Source organism: Vulpes lagopus, chromosome 5 (genome assembly GCF_018345385.1).
Source record: "Vulpes lagopus strain Blue_001 chromosome 5, ASM1834538v1, whole genome shotgun sequence".
NCBI classification, from domain to species: domain Eukaryota; kingdom Metazoa; phylum Chordata; class Mammalia; order Carnivora; family Canidae; genus Vulpes; species Vulpes lagopus.
The window spans coordinates 1,097,998-1,120,479 of NC_054828.1; the positions used below are offsets into that span (position 1 = coordinate 1,097,998).

Here is a 22,482-nt window from a genome sequence, read left to right on the forward strand (position 1 = left end):
CCAGCCCCACTCCCCCCGGCAGGCTGGCCCCGGTGCCTGAGAGTGGCCTGCAAGCAGAGGCCCAGGTGAGCCTCGGGGCAGCCTGTGCTGGGCCTGCAACAATCCTGCAGGACTGACATGTGTTCAGATAAAATAACTTCCAAAAACTCGTTTGGATGCTGCCGATTTTATGAAAACCAGCATATAAACCCAGGGGTGTCCACTAACGGTAGCTGCGGAACTAAAGTAGCTCGAGTGAGGGGTCTACGCAAATCCGGGCAGCTGGAGGGGAGGTGGGCCTGGGGCCGCGCACAATTCCTGCTCAGGGTCCCTGCTGCAGGCTCAGGGCTGGTGACCCGGTGACCGGCCAGGACCCCCTCTCCCTCTCCCCCCACCCCTGCACGGGACCCACAACACCACGTGTGTGGACGATGCCGAGGCTTCTGTTCTGTGTGCACACGTGGCTGCCGCCTCAGCCTGTGCTCGGGCGTCGGCTGCGTCCAGACGACCCTGCAATAGGCAAGTGACCTCTCGGCTCCCCAGGTTTCCCGTTGGTCGTGTGGGGCTTGCTGGCGGGCACAGAGGGGGTGCGGGGCCGGTCCTGGCTATCGCCGGTCGAGCTCGTGGCTGCGGGGACCGGTCTCTGCTGTCCTGCTGAGTCACGTGAAGGCACAGCAGCTCCGGACCTGTTCACTGAAGGAAACCTGCGCATCCCCCCATGCGCCAGGGCCCCCCGCACCCCGGCCCCCAGGACCCGCCTGCACCAGACCCTGTTCCTCAGACGGCGCCTCCCTCCTGATGTAACAAAGCTCTTTGCACAGAGAGTCTGTCCGGCCTCGGCGGCGGTGGGGACACCTGGGCTGCGGCCACCAGGTCGCAGGGGCAAGGGGAGCTTTAACTTTGAATAGTCCCAGGTTCGGCTGACATGCACGCACGCTGCAGGGCCACCAGGCTCCTACAGGACTCCTCCCTACGAGCGACCAGGGAGTCAGGCCCAGCTGGCCACCCGCTCTGCTCCGCGCACAACAGACCTGCCGGCCTCAGCAGGAGCCGCATCCCTCCCACCCGGAGGCTGCTCTGTCCCCAGGGCCGCCCCGCCGCACATCACTGGACAGTGCGGCCCAGGACCGACGTGTCCTGCAAACGGGTGTGTCGTGGGCCTGGGCGCTGCCGTAACACGGCTGAGACACGGGCTCCGGTGACCAGGGCAGCATCCACTTTACCGCTGTGCCAGCAGCGGGCTGCACCTGGAGGAGGGCCGCTCGGGCACCAGGTGGGGGCAGGCTGCGTCCTGGGTGGCTGTGCGCTCGCTCATGCAGGGGCAGCCGTGCCCAGTGGGTTACCACTCCTGCCCTCGTGCAGCCAGGCCTGGGCCACGCGGTGCACCCCCATCCGCAGCCCCATGGCCGCCAGGGGTGGAGCCCTGCTCTGGCCAAACTGGTGATGCTGGGCTGGGAGGCATAGCGGGGTCAGGGGGTTGGGGTGTATCACAGGGATGGCGGAGGCCGCAGGACCCCAGGGAGATGCCACGGAGCCCTGGGCACAAAGGGGCTGGGGAGGGGCCAGGGCTGGGGGGCACAGGGCTGGGGAGGGACAGGGCTGGGGGGGCACAGGGCTGAGGGGGGACAGGGCTGTGGGGGGGACAGGCCTGGGTAGGGAACAGAGCTGGGGGGGTGGACAGGGCTGGGGGTACAGGGCTGGGGGTGACAGGCCAGGCGTGGGGACAAGCGGCAGGCTCACCTTGCTATCCTTGCACGGACCCGCCCCCAGGGGAGACAGAAGGTCGGAAGGGGGCCAAGCCTCGCCCCAGGTTCCCAGCCGCCCCCCACCCTGGTGACCCCAACCCCACAGAGGCCCCCGGGGCCCAGAACTCACGGGGCGGCGTGTGCAGCTCCCCTCGTGCAAAGCAGAGGCACACGAGCTCCTTCAGGCACAGCCATGACACCTGCCGTGGACTCACATCGGCAGCTCGGATCCTGGCTGGGGAGGATGAGGAGGATGGATGCACACATCGCTTCGCAGACGCTCCTAGAAATTCCCATGGAGAGCAGGTGGGCAGGACTCGCGAGCACGCCCTGGCCCTGCGGGGAGGCACCTGTGCCGCCCACCGCTCTGCCCGCTGGCACCGGCCGAGGCCGCCCGCTGCCAGCCCGCTGCCAGAACCGCGTCCTCCCCGTGCCAGCCCTCCCCGCGAGCGCCAAGATGAGAACTCCAGCAGGGAAGGCCGTGCCAGCGGGACCCTCCTATCATCCTCAGAATAAAAAGCCAGTGTCCTCCAGCAGTAGAAAATTGCAAATAAAAAGTTTAATTTCAGAAACTGAGTTCACCATTTATAAATACACTAAAACATAGTCAATGCAAATCCAGATTAATAATAGGTACAGTTTTTTTTAACAAAACAACTTTTCTAAAAGGTCATAGGCAAATGAGTAACTTGCTTCATCCAGAGTATTTAATCGGTTTGAAATAAGAAAACAAACCCTTCTCTAGATGTGGAAGCAAAACTTCTGAAGAGAGATCATTGTTAAAAGACTGACGATGGACGCCGCGTTGTGTCCTGGGGCTTCACACCCGGCGATGGCTGGTCCTCCCTATCATATATATAAAAAAAGCTAAACGCCTAAGGCTAGTCTTACACTGCAGTACGGCAGTCTCCTCCCTGTTGATGAGCCATCTCTTGTAAAAAGAATTTTATACATAATTTGATCAAATTGGGGTCAGTGGGGTCAGTGCACAAATTTCAAAGGATAGCTTCCTGGTGTGGAGACAGCAGGTCTGAGGCGGGGCATCCTCGTGGGCCTGCTGTGAACGGCCCCTCGCGTGGGCTCATGACCCAGGTCGGGGCCTCCGCGTGAGCCGACCACGTAAAACCTGAATGGGGAGCACAGACCAGGAACGCGCTCTTTAACCAGATCGCTACATAACCGACGTTCCAGGGCACGTCTTAATTTCATCTTCCGATGCCACACCTCTGTTGCGGTCAACAGTTATGTTCCAGAATATTCTCTGTACTCCTTGACATAGAGCCTGCAGTTAGAAACTGCTCAGCCAGGATGGCTTGAACTCCACCTCCTATTTACAGAATTCACTTAACAGCCATAAAGGCCATTCTGTTGATTTAAAGCAATCTTTAACTAAAATACAGTACCTGATTCGTGGTTTTTACATAATTGAATAAAAAGCCTAGAGAATAAAATTGTTTACATCTCCTCTGCCCTTCTAGTAAGACAAATTACTAACCCCCAACTTTTAAAAAACTTTACAGTTATGAATGAAACCCTAATCATCGTTATTTCATCATCGGCAAGACAGGCTGTTCCTAGTGGGCCCGTGGGGAGCCCGCGGTGACACCCGGTCTGCAGGACGGGGAGTAAGGCACTCGTAGACATTACAGTGACGCTGGACGGGGAGGCTCGTGCCCGCCTCGGGATGCCGGCTATGACACCCCGCATGGCCCCGCCCGGAGCGCACCGCCACCCCGGGACGGACGGCTGGTGCCAGGTGAGCGACAAGCTGTGGCCTGGTGGTTCTGCTGTGAGTGTCAATACTGAAAGTATATCAAGGGAAGATTCACTTTCAAGAAGATCAGTTTTTCAAAATGTTCCATCATGAGCCTGGACTGGCCGAAGCCACCATTCTCCGTGGGTGTGCTGAACAGCCTTTCAGAGGGTACGATACTGGGGGGGCAGCCCAGGAACCTGACGGCCAGGGCGGACAGGCCCGGCCAGGCCGACTTCTTCAGGTTCCAGTAGGTGAGGGGGTCACAGCTGTGTTCGAGCACCTCCTCCTCCAGATACGCAAGCACCATGTCCTCGGGCACCTTCGTCTTTTCCCTGGGGCCCTTCTTCGTCATCTTGGCCATGAGTGACCACAGGTTCTCCTCCCCCACTGCGTCTTTCGAGGGGGAGCCTGGGTCACACCCGTTGGAGACAGGCGTGTCCTCTGAGGTAGAATTGAGCACTTCCAGTTCCCTGATTAGATCCTGCTTGTACTGCTCCGCCTCCTCTTCCGAGAACAGGGAGGCCTTGTAGCGAGGGTCCAGCAACGTGGCAAAGATGTACCTCGGGTCGTGGAGGGTGGCAGCCAGCCGGCTCACCATGGCTTCCTTCAAGGACTTCAGCATGGTGTCGATGCCCATCGTCTCCTCAAAGAGCATCTCGATTTTCCTGTTGAGGATGTGGATCATGGGGATAACCTGGCTGAGCGTGGACACGTGGGTGCTCATCTCTCGACTCGCGGCATCAAAGGGCTTCAGCGCGTGGCACACGGACTGCATGACCTCCCACTGGTCACAGCTGATCAGCTCTCTGAAGTTGCACTCGATCGACATCTCGTTAATCGCCCGTTTCTGTTCTATGAGTCGCTCAAGCATGTGAAACGACGTGTTCCACTTGGACGGGACGTCTTGAATGAGGTGGTGCTGGGGCAGCTCGTACTCCTTCTGCAGCTCGGCCAGCTTCTCTTTCGCTTTCGGAGACCGGTGGACCCGCTCGCATATTTTCCGTGCGATGCTGAGGAGGTTCTGGACCATCCGCTGGCTCTTGATGGCCTCGCTGACGACCAGGTTGACTGTGTGGCTGAAGCACTGCACGCTGGCGCGCTCCCCCTCACTCAGCGTCTTCCCGATGCTCGGGTTGTCGGTGACCGTGATCCCAATCTGAAGGCCGGTGGACGTCACCCAGGCCTCCCACCAGCACTCCAGCTGCTTCCGGATGCTGTTGCCGCTGTAGTCACAGTCCACCTGAGACACGTCCAGCAGGGCTGAGCAGTGGTGGTCCTCACAGTACGGCCGGGCCGATGACGCGAAGGTGACCCAGTGGGCGGTGAGCGTCAGGTACTCGCGAGTCTGGTTACTCATCCATATTCCAGACGTGAAGTGGATCACGCCGCTCTCCGCTTCCTTAAGGTGTGACAGGACGATCTGTTTCACATTATCGTACATGCCTGGGATGGCTGTCCTGGAGAAGTAAGAAGGTGAGGGCAAAGAGTACTGAGGTTTCAAGTATTCGAGCAGCCGGTTAAAGCCAACATTGTCTACAAAAGAATATGGCTGGAGGTCAAGTGCAATCATTTCAGCTATGAGACTTGTGATTTTTTTGGCAACTGGATGAGAATCATAGAACTTCTCGTTGGTGTCGTCGAAGGAGGAAGCTCCTGACAGCTGTGCGCTCAGGGGCCCGCGGAGGCTGGGTGAGGAGGCCCGCGCCGCCCTGGGCACGTCGGGCTTGAGCACGCTGCCGTGGAAGCGCTGCAGATGGCGCAGCAGGCAGCTGGTGCCCAGGTTGGTGGGCTTCTTCCCCCGGCTGATGGTGCGGCCGCAGTGCAAGCATACCACCTTGGTGGGGTCCGCGGAGCAGATGGAGAAGTGATTCCACAGCTTGGAGGTCTTCTTGCTGTTAACGGGAAATAGAACCTGATTGTTTTTCGTAACCATAGTTGGCAAGTCAGTCAACTTGGAGGAGGAACTTTCTGCAGAAGCCAAGGTGGCGTAGGGAGAATTTGCCAACCCAGCACCCAGAGAGCCCTTCTGGTTGCCCACGACATCTGGGTGGCGTCGGTAGAGGTGCCGCATCAAACAGCTGGTGCCCACGTCGCCCCTCTTGCCCCGGCTGATGATGCAAGCGCAGTGTCTGCACACCGCCTTGAGGCTGTCCATGGGCGCCAGCGAAAAATGCTGCCAAACCTCCGACTTCAGCCTCTTCATGACCTTCTTATTCTGCTGGAACACAGCACCGCATTCCAGCAGGCTGGGGCTCATCCCGCCAGCCTGCGGCTTCTCGGGGGAGGATGCCAGCGAGGCCTCACCCACATCGTCAGAGGACAGCGCCGACGCGTCTTCCATCAGCGTGTCCCCGGCATGCAGGTGCACCTGCAGGTCCTCCGTCAGCCGGTCAGGGGAGGAGGACGCGGAAGGGGACTCCTGGACCAACTTTCCCGGAGAGGACGACATGGAGCTCGGGTCCCCGTCGGGCGGCGGCAGGGCGGGCAGCAGGGTGGGGGGCGCGGCGTAAGGTGGTGGGAGTCCCGAGCCCCCGTTCTCCTGCAGCACGATGGAGCGGTGTGCCCGCCACATGTGCCTAATCAGGCAGCTGGTGCCCAGGTCCTTGCCGTTCTTGCCCCTGCTGAACTCGTTCATGCAGTGGATGCACACGGCCTTGGAGTTGTCCAGGGGCGACAGGTAGAAGTGCTTCCACACAGCCGACCGCCTCCTGGAGCCCGAAGTGCTCTTGGGAGGCGGGGGATTCCTCTCCGCCCCGTTCTCCGTGCTGTCCTCGCAGGGGAGGGAAGGCATGGGGGGCGGGCCCCCCGGGGCCTCCTCCCTGCCGTACTTGTCAGAGGCGGGCGCGTCGGAGGGGGCTTCTTCCGAGGAGACCGCAGACGCAGACTCCTCCGTCATGTCATCAGGGGACGGGGCCTTCAATGCCAGTTTCGGGGCGAGGCTGACGGGCGAGAGCACGGCGCCCAGGTCCCCGGGGTCGGTGGGCTGCGGCGGCAGCCGCAGAGGAGGGGGTGACAAGGAGGGCAGGCCCGGCACGCCGCCGTTCTCCTGGACGAGCACTGTGGGATGAGCCCTCCGCACGTGTCTCATGAGGCAGCTGGTGCTCAGGTCCTTCTCGTTCTTCCCTCGGCTGAACTCCTTCATGCAGTAGGTGCAGATGGCCTTGGTGCTGTCCCGTGGGGAGATGAAGAAATGCTTCCAGGCCGGAGACTTCTTCCTGGAGCTCACGGCCCGGCCCGAGAGGAGGCTCTGCGTCACAGCCTCCATGGCCACGTCGTACAGCGTGCTGCTGTACTGGGAGAACAGGGAGCCGTACTCCTCCTCCTGGTCGGCAGCGGGGCACTTCCCAGGCGGCCCCCTGGCCTCCGCCCGGCCCCCGCCGCCCTCAGCCCGGTTCCCATCCGGCTCCACTTTAAACTCCACTCCTTCCAAACTGTGATTAGGGATTTGAACATCATCTTCCTCTTCTATTTTAAAATTTATTTTATCAGAAACAAATTCACCATCCCTTCTGGGACGCGTCTCCTGGTTGTTCTCCATGACTGACCATAACTACTCTGGCTGCTTCCTCCTGTTCTCTTAGGTGGGTGAAAACCTGATCCAAAGCCTCATCTGTGCCCCCCAAATGTACATTATCTTCAGCTCTTAAAAAATAATTCCATCTTTCGAGATGCGTGTGAATGTGGCTGATGATAAATCTGACCGAAGAGGGCATGTGGCTGGAGGGCAGGCCACTTCACCTCAGGGTGCAGAGCGCCACCTGCCCGCAGCCTCGCCACAACCTGCTTCTTGGCTCAGACACCAACTGACACGGCGGAGACCCGCGTCTTGTCCTGGGAACTGGGCCGCTGTCACCTGGACAGCACAATGACCCTTCGGCATCATCTGTAAAAGAAGACAGGATCAAGGTTAGCACTGACCTAAGTCGCACATTTCCAACCGACCCGTCACAGCTACACCGGCCTCAGTACGCCTAGGAAAGTTCCATCACCAAAAGGTACAATCCAGAGCACTGGCTCCTTGACATCTCACAATCCTCTTATACGAGGAAAATGCCCTAGGACTACAAGATAAGCGAAAAATAAAGACAGGAGTTGAAGTGTCAAGGATCTACTGGTCAAGGACCAGGGAACAAGAATACCTCGACCACGGCCGGCGGCTGGGGTGTCCCCGTGGGGCCCAGAGCCCCCGAGAGCCACTCTCCTGTCACTTTGCTCTCAGAGTTAATATACCAAGTGGGGACCAAACCCCGCTGGCCCAGGACATAACCAACTCAGACTACACGCTGAACACCTAAGAGGGAGCCCGCGTCCAGCCGGGTCCCGCCTGTCCACTCCGCAGGCACCACAGCATGACACGGGCACTGGGACGGGACAGTGGCCCTGGGAACCGCCGCACCACAGTGAACGCTTGCAGCCAGTGTGCAATGGCGCCGGGGCAGGCGTGTGAGCAGGACAGGCTGGGACGGAGCGGGCTGGCACACGGGTCGGGGACGGGGTGCACACGGAGGGATGTGCGGGCAGTGGCGCACGGACAGGCCTGAGACGACAGCAACCGGGGCCTCCCCGCGCCCGGCAGCAGAGATGGCAGAAGGAACATGCTGACATATGAAAATAGATTCTAGAAACCTACTATAGACGTATGTTGTTTCTTCCTACAGGACCAGGGGTTTAGTGTAAACACAGTTGGGAGAGAAACACTTAACACGACCCATAATCAGCAGCAGAATGCCGGTGGGGCCCGACAGCGCACCCCCCCATAAACACCAGCAAGGAGGAGGACTCAAACGGAGAAGCAAAGGCAGGCAGGGAGGGGCGAGTGTCACGCAGCGGCCCCAGGGCTGTGTCGGGGCACCAGGTGCCACCAGCACGCAGCCCTCCGGGTGGCCCAGCGCTCCGGCCCGTGGGGTCTCTTGGCGGCTGCCCCGCCGCCTGGGGCCTGGCACAAGCAGGCCCTGTGCGGTCAAGCCGCCAAGGGGACGATGCGCTCACTGCCTGGCCCGCGCCCGCCCCGCCCGCGCCCGCCTCCGCCCCCGCTGGCCTGGATGAGGCTGAAGCACACCGGGCACCCGCCTCGAGCACCGGAGGCCGGGCCGGCGCGGGCAACTGCGCCTCGGCCATAGTGCGGGGAGGACACCACATCCACTGGCACAGCGGCTGCAGGGCAGCCCGAGCCCTGGGGGTCTCCGCACCTTGCCCGCCGGGGCCAGCTGGCTGCCCTCCGTGTCCCTGAGCCCCCGCACGGCCACCGGGGCCGTGGGGATGGCCTGCACCTGGGGCACTGGGTGGCACGATGGAGCAGTGAGGGCTGCCGTCTACACCCTGCCCAGCGGGCCCCATGGCCCTCAGCCCCTGCCCAGGACCGCCCTGGCCCTGGACTCGCCCACTCAGCCGCACGGTTCTCTCACCATGTTCACATGGACATGCCCGCTAGGAGGCCAAGCACCGCCAACCAGGGCTGGCCCCAGGCAGCACCCAGGTGGCCACCCCAGCCAGGCGAGCCGTGGCCAAGGGCCAGGAGGCAAGGCTGTGGGGCCGGCCCAGGGCCCTTGCAAACCAGCACACTACCAACGCGAATGCTGAAATGCCAGGCTCACCTGGCGCCTGCTGCACAAAGCAGAAAGTGCAGCCACCCTAAAACAGTGTGCGCACCTCACAAGCAGCTAGCTCCTGCCAGAAGCAAATTCACGTTTTTCAGAAAACATCCCAAATAATGAATTGCACAAAGTTCGGGCAAATACTCAGAATGAAAAATTAGCTTACAAATAAGATCTCAGTAAGCACAAAGGAAGCAGGCCACCAGGAGCAAGAGCCAGTAGCAGCACCAGGTTTACAACAACGAAGACTTCCTGGTGTCACCACGGAGCACAGAGTGATTATATGGACCTGTGTTTGTAAAACAGTATGTGTAATTACATAATTCCTAAGAAAAATTACATGTATATATAAATTATATATATATATATATATATATATATATATATATATATATATATATATATATATTTTTAGTACAGAAGCCAAACAAAAATGACCAAAACATAAGACACTATAAAAACAAGAAGTCAGGGGTCCCTGGGTGGCGCAGCGGTTTAGCGCCTGCCTTTGGCCCAGGGCGCGATCCTGGAGACCCAGGATCGAGTCCCATGTCGGGCTCCCAGTACATGGAGCCTGTTTCTCCCTCTGCCTGTGTCTCTGCCTCTCTCTCTCTCTCTCTCTCTCTGTGACTATTATAAATAAATAAAAATTAAAAAAAAAAAAAAAACAAGAAGTCAGTTTGGGAAAAGACTTTTTAAAAATTACAATTTTAGGTTTACATAAATCAAAACCACAATGAGACACTCACAGGATGGCGACACTCAAAAAGACAGATAATAACAAGTGCTGACAAGGATCTGGAAATACGGTACCCTCACCCACTGCCACTGGGATGAAGATGGGGTGCCCCCCTGGAAAACCACTCTGGCAGCTTCTCAAATGTATAAAAAGTCACCACAGCAATCCAGCTGCTGTGTAAATACCGAGGACAGATGAAAATGTCATCGCTCAAGAACCTGTGCGTGAGTAGCATCGGACAAAGAGTGGAAACAGCCCAAATGTAATCCACAAGCAGAAAAAGTGTGCGGCAGCGCTACCTCCGCAAGACCGTGCTGGCCACGACAGAGGAACCACGACGAGCTTGCTGGACCGAGCTCAAAGAAAGAAGCCGGACACTAAAGGTTGCACACTGACTGGGTGACAGAATTCACATGCAATACTCACAGAGAGGGGTGTCCAGAGGCAGGGAGGTGAGCGGAGGCCAGGGGCTGGACTGGTAATGGGCAGGAAGCTTCCTTTAGAAGGAATTAAAGATTCTGGAATCAAGCCACCCGGATGGCTCAGCGGTTTAGCTCAGGACGTGATCCCGGGGATCTGGGATCGAGTACTATAGGAGGTCCCGCATCGGGCTCCCCGCAGGGAGCCTGCTTCTCCCTCTGCCTGTGTCTCTGCCTCTCTGTCTCCCAGGAATACAAAAATAAAATCTTAAAAAAAAATCTGAGGACAGTTGGAGAAATGTGAACACTTAGTGCATATTTGAATCCCACTAAGAAAGTATTTATTTGGAGCATGAAATGGTACGGTATTTGGACTTTCCTGCAAAATAATCTGATTTGGTGCTGGGGCAGACAGAAGGCATACATGAATCATGCACGTGCGGATGCTCACGAACAGGCACAGGGCAGCCGTCGCTGGATGCGCGCCATGGTTCTACTTGTGGGTATGCTCAAAATCTCCACAATGAAAAGGATTTTAAAATTACAGCCAATACACTCATGAAAATAAAAGAAAGTTCCTTTTAAAACATTGACAAATCAGATTCAGTAGTACCAACGGGGCTACTCCAAGGCTGCAAAGTTCATTTAACATTTGAAAATAGGTTAATAGGGATCCCTGGGTGGCGCAGCGGTTTGGCGCCTGCCTTTGGCCCAGGGCGCGATCCTGGAGACCCGGGATCGAATCCCACGTCGGGCTCCCGGTGCATGGAGCCTGCTTCTCCCTCTGCCTGTGTCTCTGCCTCTCTCTCTATCTCTCTGTGACTATCATAAATAAATAAAAATTAAAAAAAAATAGGTTAATATAATTCACCACAGTCAGAGAATGAAAAACCGCACCATCATTTCAACAATGTGGGAAAAACATGATACAATTCAACACATTCATGATAAAAATTCTCAGCAAATGATAAACAAAAGAAAACTTCATTAACCCTATAAAGGACACATGAGCCTGGAGTCCCTGTTTGCTTCTGCTCAGTGACAGAGACTGAACACCGTCCTGAGGTCGGACGAGGGTGTCCATCCCTGTCGCTCCAGTCAGGGCCACGTTGGCAGCAGGAGTGGAGCAGGGGGCTCCAACAGAAAACAGATAGGAGACGGACTATCTAATGGAATGGCCGGGAATGGCCTGCATTCCCAAGAAGAAACAGCAAGGAGGGCCGGGAATGGCCTGCATTCCCAAGAAGAAACAGCAAGGAGAATCCTCAGAAGGGCACAGACTCAGCAGGAGGCTGAGAATAAAGGTCTCTCAGGAGCCATCCCAGCGCAGCCTCAGCACAAGCCCCAAGAGGGGCAAACTGCAACTAATTTAATCATGTCCTAAAACAAGTCTCAACAGAACTTACAGGAATGTAACAACACCCTGCACACAATAAAGTAAAATTCAAAATGGCTAGCATCAAATAAAAATTACCAGACACACAAAAGAGCAGGAAAACATGACCCCCTAACCAGGAGAAAATCACTGATGGGCACAGACCCAGCTAGGACGCAGATGGTCAAATCCAGCTAGGACGCAGATGGTCAAATCTGGAGACAGGAATATTAACACAGGCATTACGAACACAAAGGTATAATGGTACAATGTGCAGAGGTAAATGATAACATGCAGATATAATACACGGAAATAAAACAAGAGGAAACACAGAAAGGAAAAAAAAAACTGGAAAATTTAAACCATGAGAATCAAACAACACTACTGGGTGAAAAGACAAGGTGTAGAATGAGAGAAAATATTTGCAAATCATATATCTGATAGAGGGTTAATATCCAGGAAAGACAACTGCTACAACCAAGCCAACTACCCAACTCACAAATGGCCAAAAAGCACAAGGAAAGAGGCTTGATGTCATTAATCGTTTCAAGAAGTGCAAACCAAAGTACTAAGATCACTTCGTGCCCACCAGGATGGCTGGTATTAAACAGCAATAGTAAGAAAGGGAAAAAGTGTTAAGATGTACAAAAACTGGAGGTGTGTTCCTTAAAGCCTGATACCGCTGAGCATCTTCCACGCATATCTACCATTCACAGCTCTTCGTGAAATATTTGTCTGTGCTCTCGCTAGGCTGGGCAGTTCTTGATATGAGTTCTGAGAGCTCCCCACGAATCTGCAAACAAGCCCTTTATCACGTATGTGATTTGCAAATATTTCCCCCCAGTCTCAGGCTTGTCTTCTCTTCGCAGTGTGTTTTGAAAAGCAAAAGCTTTTAATTTTAATAAAATCCAATTTACCAATTTGTTTTTTAATGGATTGTGCTTTTGGGATTATACTAAGAAATCTTTGCGTAACCCTAGTCACAGAGATTTCCTCCTGTGTTTTCTCTTCTAGAAGTTTTACCACTTTGTGTTTTATATTTAGATCTTTGAAATATTTAAATTTATTGGCTTGTATATGAATATCTAATTGTTCTAACACCATTTGTTAAAAAGACTTCCTTTTCAACAAAGGATGAATACCTTTGTAATTTTGTTGAAAATCAGTTGTATGTAGACATACATATATGGCTTATGTGCACACCAAGGTTTGAATAGTGTTGATAGCAGCTGTTTACCTACATAAATAAGATTAAATGTGTATGCATATTTATTCATCAGACTGTATACTTTAAATGTGTGATTTACTGAATGTAAATAAATCCCAATCTGGATAACGTGAGAAACACGCATGTGTGTCTCTGCCCTCGGGTCCTGGCACGGAGCTCCTGAGACCCCGGGGACCTCCTGGGAGCCTGGAGTGTCTGCTGCTGATGAGGCGATTTGGGTGGGCTCCCGGGTGGGGAATGGTCACCAGACACGCCGAGCTGCGATCCCAGGCTGGGGGTTCAGGGAACACCTGATCACGCCTATGTGATCAAACCGCCATGAAAATCCCACACGTGTGGGGTATGGGGTTCAGGGGACCCGTAGGTTGGGGAGCACATCCGCGTGCTGGGAGGGTGACACACCCCAACTCCACGAGGACAGAGACGCCTGTGCTGGGGCCCGCCCTGCATGTCTCCACCCACTGCTCACCTGTATCCTTCACCACAGCTGTCACTGAGGATCAATGAGGAGAGGAGTGGGCGCTCCCCCGAGGTCTCTGAGCCGCTCCGGGGAGCAGTGGGACTCCAGAAAGGCTCGTGGGGGTCCCATGGAGCCGCGCCGGACAGAGGCTGTGGGTAACCCGGGGACCTGCCCCCCATGGGACTCAGCCCTTCCCTGTGGGATGTGACACAAACTCTGGGCAGATGGTGTGAGAGGTGAGTGCAGCCGGAGGACCCCCCGCGGGGTTGGAGACCTGGTCTCGGTGGGGAAAAGCACCCACACATTCGTGACCAGAAGTGTCTGTGACTGGAGAGTGAGTTAAGGAGAAATGGGAGTTTCCCTAGACACACAGAAAAACTTTTTAAAAAAAGGCAGGGATTGTCAGATTGGATAAAAAATCAAGACTAACTCTATCATTCACAGGAAACAAACTTTATTTTTTTAAAGATCTGATTTATTTCAGAGACAGAGAGCAGGAGAGAGCATAAGCAGGGGGAGCGGCAGGGGCAGGGGGAGAAGCAGACTCCCGCTGAGCCCGGAGCCCAACGCGGGGCTCGATCCTGGACCGAGATCACGACCTGAGCTGAAGGCAGAGGCTTAACCATCGCTTAACTGAGCCACCCAGGCTCCCCAAGAAATAAATTTTAAACATAAAGACACAAACAGGTTAGAAGCCAAAGGACAGAAAAGGTGCACGTGCTGATACCAATCACAAGAAAGCTGCAGTGGCCGCATTAACCTCAGATGGAGATTGAGGATGACATACCAGGGACAACAGGGACTCTGTGAGAAGGGACAACGGCCAAGTCACCAGACGCGCACAGGGCAGAGCTAAAGGGAGACGAGACAGAGTCACAATTAGAGATGTCAATACATCTAATTCAACAGTCAACTAAACAGGTAGAGAGAGCGTCACCAAAGGCAATAGAAGCTTTAAAAATGCCACTGTCGCCTGACCTAATTGACAGTTATTGAACTGTTCAGCCAACAAAAATAGAACCCGTGTTATTTACAGATGCACACAAAACGTTCCTCAAGATCCACTGTTCTCAGGACAGTAAAGCAAACTTCAACGAATGTGAAAGAACTGAAATCAAAGGTCTTTGACAAGAAATCAACAATAGAATATCTGGGAAAATCTGGAATGTTTTCTTTTTTTTTTTTAATTTTTATTTATTTATGATAGTCACACACACACACACAGAGAGAGGCAGAGACATAGGCAGAGGGAGAAGCAGACTCCATGCACCGGGAGCCCGATGTGGGATTCGATCCCGGGTCTCCAGGATCGCGCCCTGGGCCAAAGGCAGGCGCTAAACCCCTGCGCCACCCTGGGATCCCTGGAATGTTTTCAAATAAATAACCCTTCCACATTAAGCCAAGGGTCAAAGGCAAAAGTCAGGAAGAACAGGAAAGGAAATTTCATGCCAAAGTAAACCGAGAGAAGACAACAGTGAGAAAAGATGTAAAGTCACTGAAATGAAACATTGCTTCTTTGGAAAGGTCAGTAAGATGGAAGACAAATCACCAACACCAGGACCCAAGACGGCTGCCAGGCTGGACCTCACAGGAAAGAAGGGTAAAATATGGAAATACACAAATAACTTTATGACAATAAATTCAGCCAACTTAGATGAAACGGACAAATTCCTGGAAAGACACATGTTATAGAAACTCACTAAAGAGGTAAGCCAAGTGTGTATTTAAAAAATTGAACCTGGGCAGCCCGGGTGGTGCAGCGGTTTAGCACCGCCTTCGGCCCAGGGCATGATCCTAGAGACCCAGGATCGAGTCCTGCATTGGGCTCCCTGCATGGGGCCTGCTTCTCCCTCTGCCTGGGTCTCTGCCTCTCTCTCTCTGTCTCTCATGAATAAATAAAATCTTTAAAAAAAAAAAAATCTTCCCTTAAAAAAAAAAAATTGAACCTATAGTTTAAAAACCTTCCCAAAAGAAGCTCCAGGCCCAGTTGGCTGCACTGGTTACCAAACACTGACGAGAAAGAATCAGTGAAACACAAACTCTTCTGTAAGATCCAAGAAATACTTTCCAGCTCTTCATGAGGCAGTGTCACCTTGATACCAAAAATCAGAAAGACACTACAAGAAACAGATCCACGTCCCTATGATCACAGGAAGATGTCAATAAACTTAGCAAGTTCTTAACATTTACCAAATCAGGGGGCGCCTAGGTGGCTTAGTCAGTTGAGCCTTGGACTCTGGATTTCGGCTCAGGTCATGATCTCAGGGTGGAGGGATTGAGCCCCCTCCGCCCCTCTGCCCTGCCCTCCCACCCTCACTCTCTCCCCCTCTCTAAAATCAATCAATAAATGTTTTTTTTTCTAAAGTTATAGGTAACATATGAGTAAAAATATTAACAGAATAACGGAGGAAGGCCTTGGTCACACGACAGAGAAAAAACCACATAACGACACTTCTGCCCCTACTCCTGACAAACGTGCTCAGCACGGCAGTGGCCCGAGGCCACCTGGGGGCACGCCGGCTGCCGCACAGTGCCTGGGGCCCGCCAGCGTGAGCCCGCAGCACGGCCGCCCAACCACACTCCCACAAACGCTGTACTGGAGCCCAGGCAACAGGCGGATGGAAAGGACAGGGGACACCGCTGTCCTTCACCAAAGACAAGCCATGTGTGTAAGCAAGCCGAGGCCTCTGCAGAAGACACTGGTCACCCCGCGCAACTGCCCCTGCGCTGCCCACCTCGCCCCCAGCACTCCCTTCTGTGTTCCTGTGCCACACTGTCCTCTGTCCTCTGCAGGTGGCGAGGTGGGTCCCTAGCCCTCCGGGCTGCAGGAGCGCACCCTTCTCCCTTCCAGGCTGACAGTTCGTCCCACAGCGACCTGGCCCTCTCGAGACTCCTGAGGCAACACAGAGGGATGACGGGGATGGTAAGAGCTAATACTGAGTGCTTCCCACGGGCCATCTTTTCAGAGCCTAGCCTGCAGTATCTCATTTAAAGCACGGGACAGGGGCCCCGGGGTGGCTCAGTGGATTAAGCCCTGCAGCTCGTGATCACGGGGTCCTGAGCTCAAACCCCACGTCAGGCTCTGTGCTCAGCGTGGAGCCTACTAAAGCTGTTCCCTCTGCCCCTCCCCATGCTCGCTCGCTCTCTAAAATAAATACATACATACAGAAACCCCGTAAAAATGTTTTGAGGACAGTTTACTTTGCCTTTTCTGCACAGAGAGGCTGAGAAACCTGTCTAGGGCACACAGGCACGAAGTGGCAGGGAGGAGAGCTGCAAACAAGTGTGGGAACAAGGGATCCCTGGGTGGCGCAGCGGTTTGGCGCCTGCCTTTGGCCCAGGGCGCGATCCTGGAGAACCGGGATCGAATCCCACATCAGGCTCCCGGTGCATGGAGCCTGTTTCTCCCTCCGCCTGTGTCTCTGCCTCTCTCTCTCTCTCTGTGACTATCATAAATAAATAAAAAAATTTAAAAAAAAGTGTGGGAACAAGACTGTCCGACAACACAATTCCCAGCACGAATGAAAGCCTGCAGACCACAGGCTTGAGAATCCATACAAAACCCAAGATTTTCAAGATGTGTTGAAAACAAGAGATAAAACAGATAAAAATTACAAGGAACAGAGGAACGTGTTTAAATAACACCAGAATGATGAAATCAGCAAAATCTGGATTATGGGAAATTCTTCAAGACCAACAACCCAGGGATCCCTGGGTGGCGCAGTGGTTTGGCGCCTGCCTTTGGCCCAGGGCGCGATCCTGGAGACCTGGGATCGAATCCCACATCAGGCTCCCGGTGCATGGAGCCTGCTTCTCCCTCTGCCTATGTCTCTGCCTCTCTCTCTCTCTCTGTGACTATCATAAATAAATAAAAAAAAAAAAGAAAAAAAAAAAAAGACAAACAACCCAGTTTCCTTAACAAACAATTTATACTTGAATCCTGACCTTAACTAGCAAACTATATATGAATATTTTTTAGACAATGTGGGAAATCTGGATACTGAATACTGCATATGAAAGATTATTGTTGTTTTTTTTTTTCTTAAAGATTTTACTTATCTATTTGACACACAGAGAGAGGGGGAGAGGGAAAAACAGGCTCCCCGCTGACCAGGGAGCCCAATATAGGGTCAACCCAGGACCGTGGGATCATGATTGGAAGCAAAGGCAGACACTTCACCGACTGAGCCGCCCTGGTGTCCCCATAAGAAAAAAAAAAAAAAAGATTAGACAGACTGCTGACTTTTTATGAGAAGTGATGTGAACCAAGAGAAAAAGAATGATACTTCAAAGTTCTGGAGAAAGGGCCAAACTAGAATTTAATACTCAGTGAAAATAATCCTACAGAAAAAAAAAGTTTTTTTCAAAGAGCTCATTTGTTCACGAGAGACCGAGAGAGGTAGAGACCCAGGCAGAGGGAGAAGCAGGTCCCTGCGGGGACCCCGACTCGGGACTCGATCCCAGGACCCTGAGGTCACGCCATGGGCTGAAGACAGATGTGCCACCGCGGAGCCACCCTGCGTCCCTCCCACAGAAATTGATATAAAATAAGCAGACCATCAGACAGATCGAAGACAGCATGTGTCAGCCGGTGGCCTGCCCTGGAGGGGATGCGCCAGGGGGTCCATCAGGCAGGGGAGCACGAGCCACGGGGCTCATGAGCAGGCAGGAGGCAAGTACCACGGAGAGTGAAGGTGGGGTGCGGAGTGGCACCTGATGTGCTCTTCGCGTGTGCCCCGAGCTCGCCCAGCGGAATTCGTTCAAACCATCAATACGCACGGACAGCTACACGCACATGCGCCATGACAGAAACGCACGCTCACCCCGGCACCTCCCGTCTCAACCCCACGTCCCAGGGTCATGGCCGCTCCCTTTATCCATATCTGGAACTTGTCGCTGCAACAGTGAGAACCCAGGTTCCCCTTGGCCTTGAAAGAGGTACTTATTCGCTAAGTCCTACGGCACCCAGAAGGTAGTTTCTGAGAGCTAAGCATCCGTTACCCGGAGGAGCGAGCTTCCACTGTGGAGATGTGGAGACAGCGGTTTGCATGGGCTTGTCTCGGGCCGGAGGCAGGCAGCCCTGCAGGCGCCCTGAGCAGGTGTCCTGGAGCCAGTCCTGGGGCAGGTGTCCTGGGGCCAGTCCTGGGGCAGGCGTCCTGGGGCCAGTCCTGGGGCAGGTGTCCCGGGGCCAGTCCTGGGGCAGGCGTCCTGGGGCCAGTCCTGGGGCAGGTGTCCTGGGCAGCCTCCTTGGAGGGTGGCTCTTGCCTGCATTTCAAACACAACTGGGTCCACTTGTTCCCGGTGGGAAGGGCACAGAACTAGAAGAGCAAGGGCCCCCTCAGGAGGGTAGCAAGGCCAAGGTGAGACCAGCGAGGGGTTTCCTTCAGTCCCAAATAGAAGCACAGAGAACAAGCCAAGCATGCGTCAGGGCCCGTGTGGGGTCAGGTGGGTGTGGGGGTGGCCGCCGCAGGCATGTGATACCCCGAGCAGCCGGGATTGGTTGGAAACCGAGAGGGCCAGTGGCCGGGGGACGACACAGCGGAGGGAAGGGCCGGGAGGGCCCGGGGCGCGGGGCAAGGGGCCAGTCACAACTGCGCGAGGGGCACTGGCTCAGGAAAGGCCGTACCTCCAGGCCTGCCACCTTCCTGGCCACACGAAGTTCCTGCCACTGCACTGCCGCCTCCCGACCTTCGTCCCGGGCCCAGAAAAGCCGCACTCACAGGCCACAGCCGTGACGAGACGGGCCTGAGAGCCTGCGGGGAGGACAGCCCGCTCCCCGGGAGCTCTGGGAACAAGCAGTTCCGCCTTCTGCAGCACAGCGCCGGCAGCTACGATCCGGCGGGCCAGGAAGAGCCCGGGAGGGGTCGGGGGGACACCCGGGAACCAAGACGCCCATGGGGGCTCTGAGCTGCTCTGGCAAACTCCCGCACCCGTCCGGAAGGGCGCACAGCCCAGGAAGCACCTGCACTCCCCGCCCCACCCCGCCCCTGCTGCCCCTGCGCTGCTGCGAGCACAGGCCGGAAGACAGGGCAAGGGGCTCAAGGTCGGAGGCACACGCGCACACGCAGCCCCTGGCCAGATGGCACACCCAGCAGTTCGGGCTCCCTGCATGGAGCCTGCTTCTCCCTCCTGTGTCTCTGTCTCTCTGTCTCTCTCTCTCTATGTCTATCATAAATAAATCAATCTTTAAAAAAAAGAAAGAAAGAAAGCCACAGGAGAAACAGACTACAACAAAACAAGATTCCAGCAATAACACCAAACACAAAGGGGAGGATGATCTGATGTCCAGTTTTCAACAAAACCAAGTATGACAAAAGCAGGAAAGCATGGCCCACACACAGGGGAAAAAAACAGTCCACAGGAGCTGTCCCTGAGCAGGCCCAGATGTTGGACTTACTAGACAAAGACTTTAAATCAGGCATTAGAAATGTGTTGGCTAAATTAAAGGAAATGGTGTATAAAGACAACATATAAAACAAAGAATATCGTGTCTCACCAAATAAATAGCAATACAGACAGAAAAATTGCAGAAGAGAACCAAGCAGAAATCATGATGCTGAAATGCAGAAGTTACAAGAGGAACACTCAGGAGAGGGCTTCAGAAGCAGGCAGAAAGACCAGCAAACCTGAAGGCAGGTCAGCCACAACAGGCGGATGGGAGGCCAGCAGGGTTGCAGAAGATGGGCCAGTGCCGTCCACTGCCCCGCACCAACAACCACCCCACCCATGCCTCCCTCACCTGCACACAAAACACCACATGCTAGGCCAGGAAACAAGCATTACTACATTTTAAAAGGTCTGAAACTATACAAGTATGTCCTTTCTCCATAGGGCAGTTAGATTATAAAACAGTAACAGAAGGAAATTTGAGAGATCAATAAATATTTGGAAATAAAAGCACATTTCTTTTTTTTTTTTTAAGATTTGTTTATTTATTTATTCAGAGAGAGAGAGAGAGAGAGAGAAGCAGAGGACACAGGCAGAGGGAGAAGCAGGCTCCATGCTGGGAGCCCAACGCGGGACTTGATCCAGGGTCTCCAGGATCATACCTCACGCTGCAGGAGGTGCTAAACCGCTGCGCCACTGGGGCTGCCCTAAAAGCACATTTCTAAATGATCCATGTGTCAGAAAGAAATTACAAGAGAAATTAGAAAGTAATTTCATTTCATCCAAATGAAAGTAACATAACACATCAAAATTTATAAGATGATGAAGTGCTCAGGGAAAAATGTATAGTTTGAAATGCCTATATTAGAAAAGAAAAGCCTCAAATCAATAATGTAAAGCATTTCTTCAAAGTATTCCATCCAAAACCATAGAATACACATTCTTTTCAAGTGCACGTGGATGGCCACAAAAAAACCCTAAAATCATACTGAAGTGTTGATTCACTATGTTGTAAACCTGAAACTAATAGTGCACTGCGTATATTACCTTACTGGAATTTATTTATCTTTTTAAAATGTTTTTATTATTTTATTTATTTATTTGAGAGAAGAGTGCACACAAGTAGGGGTAGCAGCAGAGGGAGAGGGAGAAGCAGACTCCCCCGAACAGGGAGCTTGATGTGGGACTCAATGCCAGGACCCCTGGGATTATGACCTGAGCCAAGATATTCAAACACTGAGACACCCAGGTGCCCCGACTAACTGGAATTTATTTATATTTGTTTTAAAAAATATTTTATTTATTTATTCATGAGAAACACAGAGAGAGAGGCAGAGCCACAGGCAGAGGGAGAAGCAGGCTCCCTGGAGGGAGCCCGGTGCAGGTATCAATCCTGGGACCTCAGGGTCAAGCCCTGGGCCAAAGGCAGACGCTCTACCACTGAGCCACCCAGGTGTCCCACTAATTGGAATTTAAATAAAAACTTTTTAAAATCTGAAATCATATTTTATATATTTAAAAAGAAAAGCAAGCATTAACTGTAAGAACAAAAACAAAAACAAAACAAAACAAAAACCCTGGAGAAAAAAGGCAGGAAAAGAGACAATAATAAAGATTAGAATGGATATTAGTGACATGAGAAACAGAAAGGTGATACAGAACATCAACAAAACCAAAAACTGGTTCTTTTATAACATTGTGAAAACTGACAAATCTTTAGCTAGATTAACCAAGAATACAAGACAAAGTTTGAGAAAATGTGGGAATGTTAGCACTGATTCCTCACAAATTGAGTGAAATATAAAAAATACTATGAACAACTACATACCAACAAGCTCAACAACTCATGGACAATGGGAAAGTGACTTGAGAAGAAAGAAAACCAGAATGGACCCTATAAATAAGTACAAAGATCCAATTAGTGATTTCAAATCTTTCCACAGGAAAATCATAGGCCCCAATGGCTTCACTGGTGAACTGTTTCAAACATTTACAGGAGAAATACTATGGCTTCTCCACACACTCTTTGAAAACAGAAGAGGATATGACACTGTCCAGCTCAGCCCAAGAGGCCACATCACCTGGACCCAAAGCCCGAGAGCAGCAGCAAGGACGAGCTACTGGTCACCACATACACAAAGGAGGCCCCACAGTTTTCACAGGATAAGGAAGCATCATGAAGCTAGAAGTTGCTAAGTTGTATCTCCTTACATGTCAAAAAACCCACTAACATCAAATAAATATAAAAGCGACAGAATAACAGCCCCGTCAGAAGGCCACGTCCTAACCCTGACATCTGGGAGTATGCTGGGTTACACGGCCAGGAGGAATTATTAATCAGGCTGCATGTGGAATTAGGGAAGATTACCCCGGCTTATTTGGGGGGCCCCAGTGTGATCACAGGATCTTTACAGTGCAGGAGGCAGAAGAGAGACAGGGGGTGATGCCATCAGGAGAAGGGCCATGTTGGGGTGCCTGGTGGCTCAGTCGGTTAAGTGTCTGCCTTTGGCTCAGGGTCCTGGGATCCAGGCCCAGGTTGGGTGGGGCTCTCTGCTCAGCGGGGAGTCTGACCCTCCCTCTCCCTCTGCCCCTCCCCACTCATGCACATGCGTGTGCTCTCTCTCATATAAATAAAACCTTAAAAAAAAGAACCCACACAATGTGGTGCTGCTGACTTTGAAGACTGAGGAAGGGGTCCACTGGCAGAGGACATCTTTCTGATGTCCTCCAGAAAGAAAGGGAGCCTGGAAACACCCCAGCGTGACCCATCTCAGATTTGACCTCCAAAGGTATGTTGTCT

General features: G+C 53.3%; 1 protein-coding gene across 1 annotated transcript in view; it reads right to left on the reverse strand.

Annotated features, from left to right (window-relative positions):
- Positions 1-1,097: 1,097 nt before the first annotated feature.
- ZBED4 (zinc finger BED-type containing 4) overlaps positions 1,098-22,482 on the reverse strand; it is a 32,727-nt gene continuing 11,342 nt past the window's right edge. The window contains exon 2 of the mRNA XM_041756655.1: positions 1,098-7,363. Coding sequence (XP_041612589.1) covers positions 3,521-7,018 — 3,498 coding nt within the window. The 5' untranslated portion in view covers positions 7,019-7,363 and the 3' untranslated portion in view covers positions 1,098-3,520. The remainder of the gene's footprint in view (positions 7,364-22,482) is intronic.